The sequence below is a fragment of the Eurytemora carolleeae genome, unplaced genomic scaffold, assembly GCF_000591075.1.
Source record: "Eurytemora carolleeae unplaced genomic scaffold, Eaff_2.0 scaffold695, whole genome shotgun sequence".
Taxonomy (NCBI): Eukaryota; Metazoa; Arthropoda; class Copepoda; order Calanoida; family Temoridae; genus Eurytemora; species Eurytemora carolleeae.
Window position 1 is genome coordinate 107,239 of NW_019396891.1, and position 17,602 is coordinate 124,840.

General features: G+C 33.4%; 1 protein-coding gene across 1 annotated transcript; it reads right to left on the bottom strand.

Moving 5' to 3' along the window:
- Nucleotides 1-3,472: 3,472 nt before the first annotated feature.
- On the bottom strand, nucleotides 3,473-17,580 carry LOC111709825 (DNA damage-binding protein 2). Its single transcript, XM_023483740.1, has 17 exons — nucleotides 16,925-17,580; nucleotides 15,831-15,920; nucleotides 14,672-14,756; nucleotides 13,569-13,685; nucleotides 13,166-13,249; nucleotides 12,515-12,579; nucleotides 11,373-11,454; nucleotides 10,615-10,714; nucleotides 9,239-9,303; nucleotides 8,891-8,948; nucleotides 8,283-8,354; nucleotides 7,745-7,816; nucleotides 7,146-7,182; nucleotides 6,759-6,836; nucleotides 6,451-6,512; nucleotides 5,221-5,291; nucleotides 3,473-3,769 (listed from the first exon to the last, which is right to left on the bottom strand). Exons 1-17 carry the CDS (start codon nucleotides 17,487-17,489, stop codon nucleotides 3,649-3,651), a joined length of 1,824 nt encoding a protein of 607 aa, XP_023339508.1. The 5' UTR covers nucleotides 17,490-17,580; the 3' UTR covers nucleotides 3,473-3,648.
- Nucleotides 17,581-17,602: the final 22 nt, after the last annotated feature.

Here is a 17,602-nt window from a genome sequence, read left to right on the forward strand (position 1 = left end):
TTCTCCAGTGGCAGGATGGATTGAATGTTGTAAATAAAAGCCATTTAAAAAGAAAATTTTTTTTTTATAAAAGCAAAAGGGGTTCGCTAAAGTCAAGCGATGCCCTCTGCTAAACAATCCAGAGATGATTTCAAGGATGTAAAGGATTGAAAGATTTAAGCCTCCAAAATGTTCCAGAAGAAATTCTGCGCCAATACATTTTTCAAAGTGTATAATTTATAAACTAAATTATGAAAACTATGAAGATAGCCAACCCTACCCTTGCAACCACTCAACCTAATTGTTTGGATGGATGTTTTATCTTTCTCTAATCTTCATTCTACTCTTTTATCTCATTTATTAACTTCCTATATCCTGTGCTTAAAGGGACAGTAGACGTAGTTTCAAATGATCTTCCTCTTTCAGGGTTACCCACAAAGCACTCCTGTATGCCGAGTCCATTAGCGCCTGATCCAATCAGGGTTCAGTCATGTGTTTGTTGTCTATTCTGAATCAATAGAAATAGTATGGCGGTAACATCTATCTTTCTATCTATCTCATTATCCAATTGGAGAAATGAATCCTTCAATCGGTGCTATAACAGTAAATGGAAATATTTACTTCTACTGAAACTATAGTGAAAAAATGAGACTTTATTAACGACCTTAAACAATTTCAAAGTTTAATTTAACTACTCTCTTTCAACGAGATATTAGAAGATTTGACATAGATATAAACACGTTCACAGTTGGAAGGAAACAATAAATTTAAGAAAAAAGACGGAAGTAATTCCGTACAGTCGTCTTTGAAGTCTCATCCTTTATCATTAACATCCTTAAAAGCCATTTGTCTGTGAAAGAGAATGAACGAGATTTTCTTATCATAAATCGAGGTTTTATAGAATTAATTTCTCTGTTGAATGAAATAACGTCTATATTCCCTTTAAGCTCTTCTATCTCTCTCTATAGTCTAGCTGCTTTATGCTAATATAAAAATCTATGTGGAAACTCAAACACAACTCAATAGTTCAGATTATTCTCCCCCCCCCCCTTCTTCACAGGGGGACCCAAAGCACATTGGAATTTAGTATACGTCGGTTATTTAGTCTGAGCAAACTTTTCCGGTAACAGAGTAGCTCAGTATTCCCTTTAAAACGGTAAGGCTGTACGTCGTGGAATTTATAAAACGTTGTCTGCCAAAACTGCACAATTGACGGATATGAAAAGATATTTAGCCAAATTTTTAAACCAATTTGAAGGGACCGTTCACTTATTTGGGTATGTTCAGGGTTAACTAAATAGCCTATTAGCTATGTATTGGTATTAGTCTTACTTTTCAAAAACAACTGTGGCCGGAGAAAAAACGATTTATCTTTCAGAATTCAGAATAACTTTTTTATAGACACTATTTGATGCTTTTTTGTCAGTCATGTATTTTTGAAAATTTTAAAATTTTGATTATATTTATACCCTAGTCGTTTATATTGGGACACCATGTACGTATATTAATACAATTATACCATAGATGTTTAAGATAGGGCGAAGAGCAAATGCTTTGGCGATTATATTATCAGGACGGTGGACCAGATTTAATGAGATATTAAAGGGACTGTACGCCTAATTTCAACTGACCCTCAGTGCACAGATATCAATGCCCAATTTACAAGGATGTCTTTTATCTGATTAAAAATTTGGAAGATATGGAATGAAATGATATTAACCCTATTCCCGCTGGGGGGAAGCGTATCCTGGTTTTCAAGTACCCCAGCGGGGATAGGGTTAAAGGTATCCTTCTCATCCTGCCACTGATTACCTAATAATCTCCTACCTCCCAATTAACTCCCTGCCTATCCTATACCATAATTTGATGTGCGCATCCAATCATATTCACTATCATTAACTTAGGGCCAACCAATCATGGTTAGGCGGGTCCAAACTGCAGTAAATTAAGATTGCTTATTAGTAATCTCATTCTTTGCAGTTGAAAGAAAAATCTGAAAAACATGTAGTTACTAATTGAATAAAGGTTTAAAAGGAATACTTGTGAATCCGGCAAACATGAAATCGGGAGGTTTTCTAGACTGCAGAGTACATCTCTAGTTCTCTCTCAATAGTCCAGACTGCAGAGTACAGCTCTAGTTCTATCTCAATAGTCCGTGAGAAATATGTTAAACATAACAAACACAAAGTCTCTGTTTCTAAATCGATTATAAAACCTAATTCAGAATTTAAGGGACTGTAAGAGTAAATGCAAAGATGACATTCCCAATGCCAGAGCTGTGAACTCTTGTATTTTTGATATCGACAAATTTCGATATGTAATCTTTATTCGATATACCGCATGGTAATAGTACCTGTGGCCGAATTTAAAGAATTTGAGCGGCGGTTTAAATTTAAGCCGCGGTTTAAATATGGTTGGTTCCACTTAAAATGGTATCAAATGTTTCAAGATTTAAGCCGGCGCTAAATTTAAACCGGGTTTTGGCGGATTTTGACGGATTTAAACCGCGGCTCAAATTCTTTAAATTCCATCTCTGGAGGAATAACTGAAATAAAATGATTGGGCGTTGATTCCCAAATTAAGTGCCCACATTGCATATCGAGTTCAAACTATCAGGAACACATTTATATTAAGATACGAAACTTTCCACACCGTTTTATATTGGAATTGTTCTGTTATTTCACATCAGTTTTGATTAAAAAGTCATTTTAATTCCTACGTTTGTCGGCACAACTTTTAGCTTAAAAAGCCGATTTAAAGCTGTAATGTAAAAATAACTAAAAAAGACATCATTGAATAAAAAATCTGTATTTGAAACTTATATATATGAAAATACATAATTTGATGATCGAAATGATTGAGCGAAAAAAAAACACAGCCTTTAAATCAGTCTTGACACAATTGATATTTTGTAAATGAAATTCTGAAACATATCACTGGAATGTCTGTGATTGTGAAATGAGACAGATATACAACGATTAATAAACATTTTAGTACTTCAGTATTTGAAAACTTCAAATAAGATTACTTTTGTGTTTCTTAAAATACTTAAACTTGCTAAATAATATTGTACCAATCAAGGAGGTAAAGAACTAAAAGGAGAAAATAAAACGGGTTGCTTACATTTTAAGATTTGTTAGAAACTAGTTTTAATATAAACAATAACAAAGGTTGGAAACAAAGCTCAGATTCTTGGACAGAACATGAGTATCTACTGTTGTTTGCTTATAATTTAACTAGTTTCAAAGCTGTTCTAATACGTCACCATAGAATGTAAACAACCCAGGGTGTATATTATTTTGAAAAACCACTCCCCCCCCCCTAAAAGTTGAGTATGTTTTTTCAGGAATCTTTCCGCTGAATTAGAAAAAAGTGAATAAATTTGTGAGTAAAAATATGAAAAAGGATGAAAAACCTTGCCGTTTGATGACTAGTTACCCCCCCCCCCCCTCCAGATCTTCAAATATTTAATTCTTAATAATAAACATCCCTGTAACAACCTTTATCTCTTATATTTCTAGGAATAGATTGGCATAAAAATTAATTATGTAAGTTATTGTAGTCTCTGCATCCCATTCACAAATCGTAAACTCTTCCTTCAAATATATTTTAGAAAATATAGTACTGGTATTAAGATCATGCTTGAAACATGTTCCTTCATTATTCTCTTTATTTCTTCTTTTTCTTCATCTCTGTGTCTGATACTTTCTTTTTCTTCATCTCTGTGTCTGCTTCTTTCTTTTTCTTCTCATTCTTCGGTTTCTTCTTAGACTCCAGCTCGGGCCAGTTCCTGAAATACAGCCTCGTAAGTCGTAGTGAAGGTCTGTTTTAAGTTATAAGACATGTTGCTTTTATCACTTTTTGCAAAATTTTTACCTTGACTGAAGATATTCACCAAAACAAGTAGTCAAATATTTTTCCGTTTTTCATTTTGAAAAATCGTTTTGGCTAAAATCTTAAACCAGAGAAAATAATTAAAATAAAGTCATAAAGCAAAATTTCGAGAATACAATTTTGCAATGTGTTTAACAAAAAACATCTTTGTTGAGAAGTTAAACGTAAAAAACTATCTCAAAACGGACATTAAAACTGACTTAAAAACTGACTTGAAAACGGACTTCAAAACTGACATCTAAACGGGCTTCAAAACGGACTTCATAACGGACTTCAAAACGGATTTCAAAACTGACTTCAAAGCGGTCATCAAAATGGACTTCAAAACAGACTTAGAAATAAACTCCAAAACTGATATAAAAACTGACATCTAAACGGACTTCAAAATGGACTTCATAACGAACTTCACAACAGACTTCTAAACGGATTTAAAACAAATTTCTAAACGGACTTAAAAACGGACTTTTAAACGGACTTCAAAACAGAATTCAAAACGGACATCAAAATGGACTTTTAAACGGATTTAAAACGGATTTCAAAACAGACTTCAAAACGGACTTCAAAACGGACTTCAAAATGGACTTCAAAACAGACTTCAAAACGGACTTCAAAACGGACTTCAAAACGGACTTCAAAACAGACTGCAAAACGGACTTCAAAACGGACTTCAAAACAGACTTCAAAAGGGACTTCAAAACGGACTTCAAAACAGACTTCAAAACGGACTTCAAAACAGACTTCAAAAGGGACTTCAAAACGGACTTCAAAACAGACTTCAAAACAGACTTCAAAACAGACTTCAAAACGGACTTCAAAACGGACTTCAAAACGGACTTCAAAACAGACTTCAAAACAGACTTCAAAACAGACTTCAAAACGGACTTCAAAACGGACTTCAAAACAGACTTCAAAACAGACTTCAAAACAGACTTCAAAACAGACTTCAAAACGGACTTCAAAACGGACTTCAAAACAGACTTCAAAACCTGACAATTGAGAGAAGACTAAAAGGTTGGCTTTGATCTTTCAGAACTAGCGTATTATATTTTGCATGATTCTTAAATCAATTATTCTTAAACATTTCTGTTTTTTGTACTTTCCAAAACATTGAACACATGATGAATTTCGTTCCTATTTCAAAATAAGAGAAAAACTAAAATTATCTAATTAGTAACCTTTTTTCCTTGTCCTTTTGTCTAACAAAAATCCTTATAAATTTAAATGTTAAGATGGTCGGAGAAACTATGATGTTTTCTCAAAAACGGTTTAATTTAGAATATTGGGAAACCTTGGCATTAAAATTAAAGAAGAAGAAGAGTTTGAAAATATGAAATTTGTTTAACTTACTGAGCTCCAGGTTGGGATGGAACTGATCTTCTTGGTACTTCATCCTCCTCCCCCCACTCCTCATTCTCCTCCTTATATACAAAATTATAAACAGAGCTGGAACTCTTGTATTAAGATTAATGCTTCATGCTTTAGTTAATCTGCAGATTAATTTATCTTTATTCGATATTCCAAAGTGGTAAGTGTTCCCTTGAGAAAAAGCTAAAATGAAGAGATTAACCATTGATCTTCAAATTAGAAGTGCCCACAAAGATATCGATATCAAGCGATTATGAGTATACAACACAAAAGTTCCCGGCTTAGGATGCATTTTTGTGGGGCATCTAAATATATATATTTTTATATGTGTATTGTGTATGCCCAGTAAACGTCACAACGGCTACAATGACACAAGTCTGAACTTTTTGTGGTAACCCACGTGACCCAGGGAAATGACCGGTATAAATATTTCATTTTGCTTTAAACACTACGGATTTTTTTTCTTTCTTGGAAATCCAACATTAAAAAACGGAAAAATCTGCGAAATCTTACATTACGATAACGATAATAATATTAATAATGAAAACAATATTAGTAATAATAATAATAATAATAATAATTATAAGACTGATAATAATGATAATAATGATAATAATGATAACAAAGAAATTATCATGAAATTAATAATAAAATTATAATGCAATAATAATGATAAGAATGAAAATATTGATAATAATGATGATAATGACAATAATGACAATAATGACAATAATGATAATAATGACAATAATGATAATAATGACAATAATGATAATAATAATAATAATAATGATAATAATGACAATAATGACAATAATGACAATAATGACAATAATGATAATAATGCCAATAATGATAATAATGATAATAATGACAATAATGACAATAATGATAATAATGACAATAATGACAATAATGACAATAATGACAATAATGACTATGATGACAATAATGATAATAATGATAATAATGACAATAATGACAATAATGACAATAATGACAATAATGACGATAATGACAATAATGACAATAATGATAATAATGATAATAATGATAATATTGATAATATTGATAATATTGAAAATAATGATGATAATGACAATAATGACAATAATGACAAAAATGATAATAATGATAATAATGATAATAATGATTATAATGATAATAATGATAATAATTATGGCATTGTCCAGGGTACAATTATTAACTAACCTTGGTTGGATCCTGTTTCCAAATAAGAATAGTTGACGCCATCCCAGATAACAAAAACTCTCCTAGTATACAAATGTATAGGTTTCAGAATCCCCCTTTTTTGTCATATTTTGTTAAAAATAATGACAAATAAAACTTTTAAACGATAACTGAACCTTTTAATTCTTACTAAACATCAACATACTCCATTAATCCTAACTTACAATGATTAAAAAAATCCCTTGTTGAACTTTTAAAGGAACTCTAAGCGTAATGTTAAGGATCTCAAGTGAAGTGATCCTCCTACGTGAAAAAGGGGAGGTTACTACCTGTTGGGCTGAACTGATTGAGAGGTATAATTTTATCCAATCCTGGTTGATGAAGGTTTAATAAACATTCACCGGATTCTGGATACATACAAACCATCATATTTTATGCTAGAACCTACAATCTACATAGTCTCAATACCAGAGTAAAAGTCGTCTTTTTCAAGATTTAAATTAAGAAAAACTGACTTAACATTTAAACAAAATTGATTTAAAATTACAAAATGTCCACAGAAACATTGGGAAGAAATGTGCTAATATTTAAAAAAAATCTTAATCTTCGTCTTTTTTGTTTGCTTTACTTTTATATTTCAAAGTATAAAAAAAACCGTTTTATAAAACTTACAGGCTATGTTTAAGAAACCAAAGAAAAAAAACAGATGATTTTGCCTGAATCATAGAAGTCGATTGTTCTCCTCTCTCCGTCCTAATTAATAATATTAAAAAATTAAAAGACAAGAAGAAATATAAAAATTAAGCCAAATAAAAGCAAGATTATGATAAGAGCTGGACCAAGACCAAGTCCAAGACAGAGACTGAGACCAAGACCAACAGCAAGACCAAGAATGAGTTTAAGAGCAAGACCAAGACTGTGTTCAAGAGCATGAGCAAGACCAAGAAAGGGGTGTATATTAGTTCTGAGACTCATATTTTTACAGGGTTACGCAGTGCGGGGAACCTTAATTTTTTTTTTTTTTGGGGGGGGATTTAAGTTTTGACATGAAAATAAGCGAAAAAAAGAAATATCATTTGAAATTATTCTTTTGTTTAAAAAATTAGCATAATTTCTTTTCAGTCTTCTTGCCTTCTCTTTTCCCCTTTTTCCTATTTTTCTTCAAGTCCAAGAGAGAAACTAAGCCCAAAGAAAATATTAAGTCCATAACTAAGACTGTAAAAAGACCAAGACTATAAAAAAGACCAAGGCTACGACTTAGTATTGAGACCATAAATAAAACTAAGACTTTTTTTCCTAAAAAGACTAAATCCACCTGATATCCAGGAAATTTAGGGTCTGGATATCTGCCAACTACAGGTATATCCAGCAAGGGATACCAGGTAGCCTAGAATATTAATAAAATACTACTTGAAACAAAATTTGATAATAAGATAAAGGTATGGGAAAGGACCCAATGCAGTGTATGTCAAAGCGTAATTTCCAGTAAACATCTCAGAAAAGATGACAACGCACGATTCACAATGGTACCCATATAAGTTGTCTATTCAAGTATGAGTTAGACATCAATATTTGTAATTTAAAAAAAGAGAATGTTTTCATCTGTGGGTTCTCTACAAAAGTCACTTTCGCATTTCTACTGCGGGAAAACATATAATTATCAAAAAATTGAATTAAACCTAAAAATACGACAATACCCTCCACATTAATGATCATATATTGCTTTCAAGGGTACCAATGTGAATCTGACATTGCTTTCTTTGCATTGCTAACGGTCCCTTTAAGAGGATCCAGGAAAAGTGTGATTTTGGATTTTCAATATGACTTTAATTATAAAGGGTTTCGTTTTCTACCTTAATAGCTGTAAGATGCTGGAACTGTCGATGAGGATGAGGAATAATACGTGCTAAATCCCAGCCAGGTCCCTTTATTATTCATACATTATATCCCTGCTATTCTTTATATCCATGATATCATTTATATGGTAACCTTTATAATCCTGGTATCCTTTATATGCCTGGTATCCTTCATATCCCTAGTATCCTTTATATGCCTAACCTAACCTTTTTATCCCTGGTCTCCTTTATTTTCCTTGTATCCCTTGTATCCCTGACATCCTTTATACCCCTGATATCCCTGGTATCCCTGGTATTCCTGGTATCCCTGGTATCACTGGTGTTCCTGGTATCCCTAACATTCCTGGTGCCCATGGTATCCCTGGAATCCTTGATATCCATTGTATCCCTGATATCCCTGGTATCCCTGGCATCCTTGATATCCCTGGTACTCCTAGTTTCCCTGATATCCATTGTATCCGTTGTATCCCTTGTTTCTCTTGTATTTCTGGTATCTCTAGTATCCCTGGAATATCCCTGGTATCTCCAGGGTATCCCTGGTATCCCCAGGGTATCCCCAGGGTATCCCTGTATCCTTAGTATCCCTGGTATCCCCCTGTTTTAACCTGATAAACACGAATCTGTGAGTTCTGATCAGTGGTCAGTAACTTATCTCCACTCATACTAGGAGGAAAAAAGAATATCTTCATTATTAACACATTTACTGTTTTCTTTTCTCATCTTTCCGGAGAATTGGGAAACAGTAGAGGGGGAATTGTTAAACGGCGAACAACAAAAATGATTGCTCAGGATCGGCTCACTTGCCATGCTTGCCGCTTAGTTTGATCTCATTTTGTTTACAATAAAACTAACTACGGAGGTGCCTAATACGTCACAGTATACTGTAAGCAAGCCATATTCCTGAATCTATAGTTCTAGGCTGATTGTATTTATTTATCTTTCTACTCATCTACCTGGAGAAAAAGGCCGAGTTGACCGGTAGATCATGTTCCAGAACAGCTAGAGTTGATGTCTTGTCCTAATATTATTATCATCATTATTATAAGTTCTCCTCAAATCTATTTAATTGAAATATTTTGCTATCATTATTGAAATTAGGTGGAAAAAATAATCAAAACAGCCAAGAGCTATTTTCCACCTTATTGCTTTATACTTGTACTGTTAAAATAATCATCAATTTGTAATTGTGAACTCGTTCTGTACACAGATACATGTATTTTAGCAATACACTTTATCTATTTTATTTATCTATATACAGCAGATGATGTTCCAGAACAGCTGGAGTTGAAGTCTTGTCCTAATATTATTATCATCATCATTATCAATTCATATACAGCAGATGATGTTTCAGAACAGCTAGAGTTGAAGTCTCTGTCGGTAACCCTGATTGTATATGATAGCAGGCGAGACCGTATAAATTTAGGATGTTGTGGCTTAAATAAAATTTTGACATCCCCCCTGGGAGCATATAAATAAAACCAGTGCCACCACGTCTCTGATAACCTTGATACCTTGATTATATAATATTACATAGGGGTGTGGCGGAAGACGACTCAATATGAAGAGGCTGAAGCCGGATATTCGGACGCGGCAAGATGAACATTCTATTCCTGCCACGTCACCTTGATATATGTTTTCGATTAAGATAAATTAAGTTAAAAAATTTAGTCAATAAAGTATTTCTTTAAACCTCGACGCGTATTATTGAGCGTAGCCAAATTGGTGACCCCGAGTTTCGATCCTATAGACTGTCCGTTTGCAACACTATAGACTGTTTTTTAAGCTACTCGCTCAAGTGATAATGCCAAAGGACGGTGATAATGTCCTGGTCCGAGCCGAACCAAGCTCGTTGGACCTGTTAAACACAGTGTCAGTTAAAGTTCCAGCTTTTTGGCCAGATTCCGCAGAAGCCTGGTTCGTTCAAGTCGAGGCCCAGTTCGCGCTCAAGGGAGTGACCGTCAGCCTCACGAAGTTCTATTATTGCGTCTCGGCCTTCAATCAAGAGACCGCCAACCAAGTCCTGGATCTGATCAAGTCTCCTCCGTCCTCTGAACCTTATGAAGCCTTGAAGCACCGATTGTTGAAGCTTTTCGCCCTGGACGATTTTCAACGGTATGAAGCAATCTCTAGTTTACCATTGTCAGGAGATATGAAGCCTTCCAAGCTGNCTGTACTGTACTGTACTGTACTGTACTGTACTGTACTGTACTGTACTGTACTGTACTGTACTGTACTGTACTGTACTGTACTGTACTGTACTGTACTGTACTGTACTGAACTGTACTGTACTTTAATGTACTGTACTGTATTGTATTGTACCGTACTGTTACCTGTCACTAAACTGTACAAAGTTACATTTAGATTTATGGAGACGTTTATTCCAAATCTCGTTTCCGTCCAGACTTAGTAGGGTCACCTCACCATTATTCCTGTATTTTAAATATTTAGACAAACACAAATCAGTATTTGAGATTTGGATCCGGATACAGAAAAACAAACCGACACATCAGACACATCATACACCTTATGATCCTTCAAATATGAATGCATTGTCATTCAAAGTTTATCAAATAATTGGAAATTAGATGATGAGTTAACTCAGTATTCAACTTCAGGCATTATCTACTCGCGCTTTCTCTTATAGGGACTGTAGACGTAATGTTACCCCCAAACAAATTCACACCAGCACCCTTGAAATCAATTATAAAAAGTGTTCAAACCACAATTAAAAATGATGAGTTTTTAGTTATAAAAGTAAGGATATCTTAATTATTTTTGATCAGCCAAAGATATTAAGGTATTGTTGTGAATCAAAAATTCATCACTTCTATCAAATCTTTGAAATAAAATCGATAAAAGGGGCTGTAAGCGTAATTTCAAGTCATCCTCTATTTAGATGGCACTGCCCGATTTACAATGGTACCCTTGAAACCTTAATCTGATCAAAATTGTGCAAGAATCCGTTTTTTCTGACTCAAAAAGTGTTTAATTCTGTAAGTTTCTTAATTACCTCCTGGAGAAATTTGAAATTACGCTTCCAGTCCCTTTAAGTAAAAAATTAGAAGAAATAAAAGTGTAAGAGCTGACCTGCCGGCTAGAATTGTTTTCCCTGAGAAGCTGACGTCTAATCCAGTATACCACTTACTCCAATCATTAGTCTGCAGGTATTCTAAATAGAACAATAATAATAATAATAATACAAGTTAGTAGAAAGCAGTTGAGGAGTTAACACCTCCTCTTTTTCTGAGAGAAAGCTGTAAAATATTTGACTAGGGCCGAATACCTTATAGAACTTGTTGAACAAGAAACCTTTTAGGTTCCAGTTTGATTAGTGTTGATGTTAAAAGTCTACTAGAAACAACGAGAATGGGATTGGACCTTTTGATGAGTGCGAAATGTGGATATCAAGTCTACTAGAAACATCGAGAATGGGTTTACTTTACACCCTTTGATTAGTGTTGATATTAAAAGTCTGCTAGAAACAACGAGAATGGTATTAGACCCTTTGATTAGTGTTGATATTAAAAGTCTACTAGAAACAACGAGAATGGGATTAGATCCTTTGATGAGTGCGAAATGTGGATATCAAGTCTACTAGAAACATCGAGAATGGGTTTACTTTACACCCTTTGATTAGTGTTGATATTAAATGTCAAGTCTACTAGAAACATCGAGAATGGGTTTAAACCCTTTGATTAGTGTTGATATTAAAAGTCTACTAGAAACAACGAGAATGGGATTAGACCCTTTAATGAGTGCGAAATGTGGATGTCAAGTCTACCTGCAACATCGAGAATAGGGTTAGACCCTTTGATTAGTGTGGATGTTAAGTCTACTAGAAACATCAAGAATGGATTTGCACTCTTTGATGTGCTGAAAAAGTCTGTATGCAGTTAGTATGTGTTTCAATTATGAGCTGACTTGTTCTAAATATTGCTCACATTTTATTATTACTAAAATTTGATACTTTTCCCGAATCAACATATTTAAGTGCCCGACTAGATATTTTAGAAATAGCAGGTTTATGAAATAAGAGATTATTTAGGACAATGAATATTTCTAATATTATTCATTTATTTCAAAACAAATTTAAACTACACCGTTACTATAAGTAATATGTATTTATTTCAATGTGTGTGAATAAATCTTTAATAATAACAACAATAATAACAATAATAATAACAACAACAACAATAATAATAATAATGATAATAATAATAATTACAAACCTTCTCTATGACTTGTCTCAAAATCGTGCAATCCAACAGTACCATCTATACTTGCAAAATACAGTCTACAGAACACCCATGTTTAAAAAACATCATCAAGTTCTAAAACTGATAAAAATAAAAAAATATTTTCAGTAAATGTTTGAGTGAAAAAAAATGTTAAAGACTGACTCCGAATTAAGTTCGTATTCGATCGCTACAAATTTTACTTCATGTTAAATTAATAAGTTGCATTACACCACTCAAACAGCAACTCATCTTAGGTTATTTAAAACTGATCATTCAAATATTCCAATACATAAAATCCAAATTTTATTCGGGGTATTTGAATGTAGTTAGCATTTCAAATATTTTCTAGTATTTTTAACCTTATTTTTCGTCGAAAACTTGTTCTTACAACTGGAGCTTGATTTTCGAATGTTTTTTAAGAAAGTGTCGTCTTTGCTAATTAAACCCATCGAAATGAATATTTTCAATAGTTAAATTAACAACGAATCAAAATTTAATTTGAAACAAATTAAATTTTTTTAATTATCTACTCGCCAATTCTTTTATTAAAATGTTTCCGTTAATGATTTTGAAGTGTGAGGTTTTGCAGCTTAATCCATCTTAGTTTTGCCAACTGTTGAGTGTTTAAACGTTGGTATTCTCCTGTTCGGTGATATCTCGTCAAACTTCAAGGATTGGATGGAACCACCAGGACCTCGACCCTCATACTTTCCAACCCAATCCTCACTAGATCCAACCAAACATTCATTATAACCATAAGAGGACAAAATTTTTAATCTTAATCCTGTGACTTTAGCATTAGGAGGTTTAACGCGATGGTTTTACCTTATAGTGCCATGGATACTTCATTGCTGATTTAAGAAATTAAACCTCGAAGTTGCACGAACTAAGAGCTATTCTATGCAAAATTTTGCGTTTAAACTTGAACTAAATTAATAACGTTTTAATGTCGTCTTTCTATTCTGTTTCTCACTGTACACAACAAAATTAAACAACTTAAAACATCATTTATAAAGAAGGAAAATATGACAAAAAGAATATTTGCCTAATTTTGTCCTCGAAAAGGTCCTTGAACACGTCCCAGAGGACAAGATCTCCCCATTTACTGCCTACACAGGCCAAACCAGGCTTAGTCGGGTGCCAGCAAATCGAGGTTATACGACTGAACATCAATGTTAAATACATATTATGACTTTAAAGAGAATTTTACATCAATCGTCTTCGCAAAATAAAAAAATTATGTTATTTCTAGTTTAAACCGGTTTGTTTCCATTTGGTCGTGCAGCAGAGTTTCATGCGACAGGATTTATCACATAATTTGTTTTTAATATCATATAGAAATATTGGATCTCAATAAAGCTTTACTTAAGATTGGTTTTAAGTGACAAATTTAAAATCTTCTTTAAACCAAACATTTTCTTGTAAGTGCACATTATTAAAAAAATATCATTCTGAAACCGACGTTAAGAAATTGTTGATCCAAGAAATCTAAAACGTGGTCTGTTACATCATCTTAAAATTGACTGAGATCCTACTTTTTGTCATTATAATTCTGGTATTTTAGTTGTTTTCAACTTTATCGGTTGTTTATTACAAACAAATTCAATGAAAATAAATACATGGACAAAGATAAAAGGTTGCTAAAGTAGTATGTACCATGTTCACTTCATTAAAAAAAAACATCTTAGTCGTTTAGCTATTTTCCTACGAATTTTTTCCTTTGACAGTTGTTTAAAGATTAAAGACGATCTCTCCACTGTCATGTTTAGTGGGAGCCCTGGACACTGTACACTGTACAGTGTACAGTGTACATGGGTAATTTCATTAAAAAGAGGGACAGCATCCAGAAATGACCATCTCCGATTTGGCTGTTATTTTATTTACAGCTTAATGCTCGAAAAAAAAATTTCATTTTAAATATTTTTTGGTATCTCTGGGATAGAAGTTACAGGAGGCATCAAAAATTTTAAAAATAGAAAAAACTTTATTTTAGTCATGTCACATGAACAAAAAGAGGACATTTTATGATTTTTAGGCCTTTAAGAGGCCCGCTCATACCACAGAAGCTCGATAGCCATAATTTTTTAATAAGCTAAATCAAAATTTATGTAAATATATTTGACAATAGATAAAATAATCGAATTGAACCTGTCAAATGGATTCCTGGTTCTCCAGACCTTGAACTCCTTCAATCTGTCCACCACGGTGCTCGTCATGCTGTCCGTGAACGCAACTGGCATTTTTAGCAATTAATCAATCAATTAATCAACCAACCATCCAAGCACCCAACCAACCATCCATTCAACCTTTCATCCAACCAATCGTCTAAGCATCCAATCATCCAACTAACCATCCAACAAACCATATAACCAATCAACCAACCATATCAACAACGATCCCAGCATCCAATCATACTAGCATTCCACCAACCAACCAACTAACCATCCATCCAGTTAGTCATCTAACCAACCATACTAGAACAAGAGATTATATTTTCAAGAAATAATTTTTCATGCTCTGGAGAAAAAATTAAGAATTTATCTTAAAAATGAAAGTTTTTCCGACTCTTTTTTTAAAATCATTTTATCCCAAAAACTCTTTCATTTTCATGTTAAATTTTTAACTTTAATAATTTATTTTTGGATAAGGGTTGTGGGCACTAGCTCACGCATACAAAATAAAAACGAAATATCAATAAATCTATTTCCAGTTTGTTATCAAAGTCTTTCTATTATTTTGTTCTGCTCAAGATTAGTTAAAAGTCATACACCCCAACGTTTTGTGTTGTGCCATTGTCTTAAAAACTTGACTATGGGTAACCCTGTAAACCATAGTGAACACTTATTTTGCGCGGGCTGATCTTGCTTCCTTTTTTTCCTTAGGCTTAACTATTTGGTTTGGTTAATAATATGATTTTTAATAATCGCATGAAGCGTTAATTTGCCAATGACTTGTAAATGTTAAATTAATTTTTCCTGTTTCCAGCGAAAAAAAAGCCTGAAAGATTTTTGCCGATTCTTGTTATCATACCAAACATGTGAAAAATAAGAGGTGGGGGGGAACGATTTTTCAAGAAAACGTAACCCCCTTTAATAGCACTATTCCAACCAATCACTCAATTCACCTCCAATCAGTCAGTGAACAAATTAATCAACTAACAAATCAACACCAAAAACCTTGGTTTGCCAAAATCCAAGACATTTATCAGTTTGTTTATATCAATAGTTCACCAAGTAAACAGTACAACACAAACAAACAAATTATCCAACCCGTAAACTTTGTCAAGAATAACTGATCTTTAAGCTACCTTTTTGAATGCGACCCGATTTGAGTTTGTCCATGAGTGTACAGAAATTTTTAACTCGACTCCCGTCATTGTTGTTCATAATTTCAGCATCTACACGCAGAAATCATTTTATGAAACTAAACTACTAGGCTTTTGTCAAAAGATTATAAAATCATTATGTCGATTTTATTGAATGTTGGAACTATGTGTAGCTTTTTATCAAATTGAAGCCAATTCATCTTAAAGCTAAAATAACAAAACAGTGCGCATTAACCTTCTGAAGTTAGGGGGGCACTTTAAATTTATTGTAAAAATAATACACTTCGAAAAATGTATTGGCGCTGAATTCAAGCAGCAATAGTTAAAGGGGCTGTAATCTTCATGCAAAGGTGGCAATTCATGGTTTACAACGGTACACTCAACACCTTAATCTGATCGGAAATGTGGAAAATTCAGTAGTTTTCTTTACTTGATACATGTTTAATTCTTATAACTTCTCCAATGTTTCTTATTAGCAAATTAAATGTCGAGTCACTTTCGCACAGAACCCGCAAAATAAACATTTTAAAGAAACAAAAACATGAATATCTTCTTCATTCTTAATCAGCCAACCTTTGCATGGAGCAAGGATGTAAAGAAAGGAAAGTTAATTGCTGATGCGTATACTCTGCGTACATACTGAAACCAGTTCTCTCTGGGCGGAATTTGTAAACAAGAATAGATGCATCAGTGTTCGTTTAGTATCAGAGGATAATTTTGATATTTCACATAATAGTTTCCTATGACCAGAATATTTAATTGATTTTTTTATGTGAAAGATGGATATCATGTCAGGCTTCGACATCCGTCTTGTGTTTACATTAGCCCAGAGACAGTACACTGCAACACAAAAGACGTGTACACTTCTGAAATAACTTTCCTTGCATTACATCCTTGGCATGGAGGGTCAATTTAAATTACGCCAGTCCTTTATAGAACTAAAATTTCGCAGATTTAATAGTTCGACATTGGTTTAGCATGTACTCATTTTTAAACTCTATATCTTTAGCAAATTCAGAGAAAGCAAAAAATTAAAAATGCGAAATATTGTTTTATATCATAAAATCCATATATCCCTGCAGTGAGAATGCTTTTAAAGTAAATAGCTTTGTTCTTGTCTCTAGTCTCCTGTGCACTTCCTTTCTTCTCTTTCTTCGACGCAGGTTCCGATTCTGGCGTCTTCTTAGGTTTCTTTTTGGCCGAAACTCCCTTGGGAGTTGTTGGATATTCTGTTGTATCTTCAGAGAAGTCTGAATCTGACTCGTTTTCTTCCTTTAAGATTCGCTTTTGAGCCTTTGCAGCTGCCTGGCGAATTTTGGTTGATTTACTTGTGGACGCAGTTGGTTCATTTTCGTCAGCTGCTGGATTCCCTGGTTTCGCGGATTTTTTGTTAGGAACCTTCTTATCTTTCTTTGAAACCGCTTCGGTTTCCGGAGTCTTACCTCCTTTGGGAGTTGTTGCATATTCTGTTGTATTTTCGGAAAAGTCTGAATCTGAATCTGAGTCGTTCTTATCCTTTAAGACTCGTTTCTGGGCCTTTGAAGCTCCCTGGCGGACTTTGGTGGATTTACTTGTAGACGGAGTTGGTTTATTTTCGTCAACTTCTAATTTTTTTGGTTTCGTGGTTTTTTTCGGAGGCATTTTTAAATTCTGAAAACTTTATTAATTACCGATTAAAAGCTGAGTTATTATTAGATAATAGGAACTTTACATGCTATACTATTTTTGCATTTCTACAGATCTAAAAAATACAA

What these genes read in the sequence shown, in the direction of transcription:
- LOC111709825 (XM_023483740.1), bottom strand. Translation starts at nt 17,489, where the DNA reads ATGCCTCCGAAAAAAACCACGAAACCAAAAAAATTAGAAGTTGACGAA. An exon ending in AAAACAATTCTAGCCGGCAG is followed by an intron (nt 10,715 to 11,372) that starts GTCAGCTCTTAC and finishes TTTAAAATACAG; the next exon opens with GAATAATGGTGAGGTGACCC. An exon ending in TTGTACAGTTTAGTGACAGG is followed by an intron (nt 9,304 to 10,614) that starts TAACAGTACGGT and finishes TAATAATATTAG; the next exon opens with GACAAGACATCAACTCTAGC.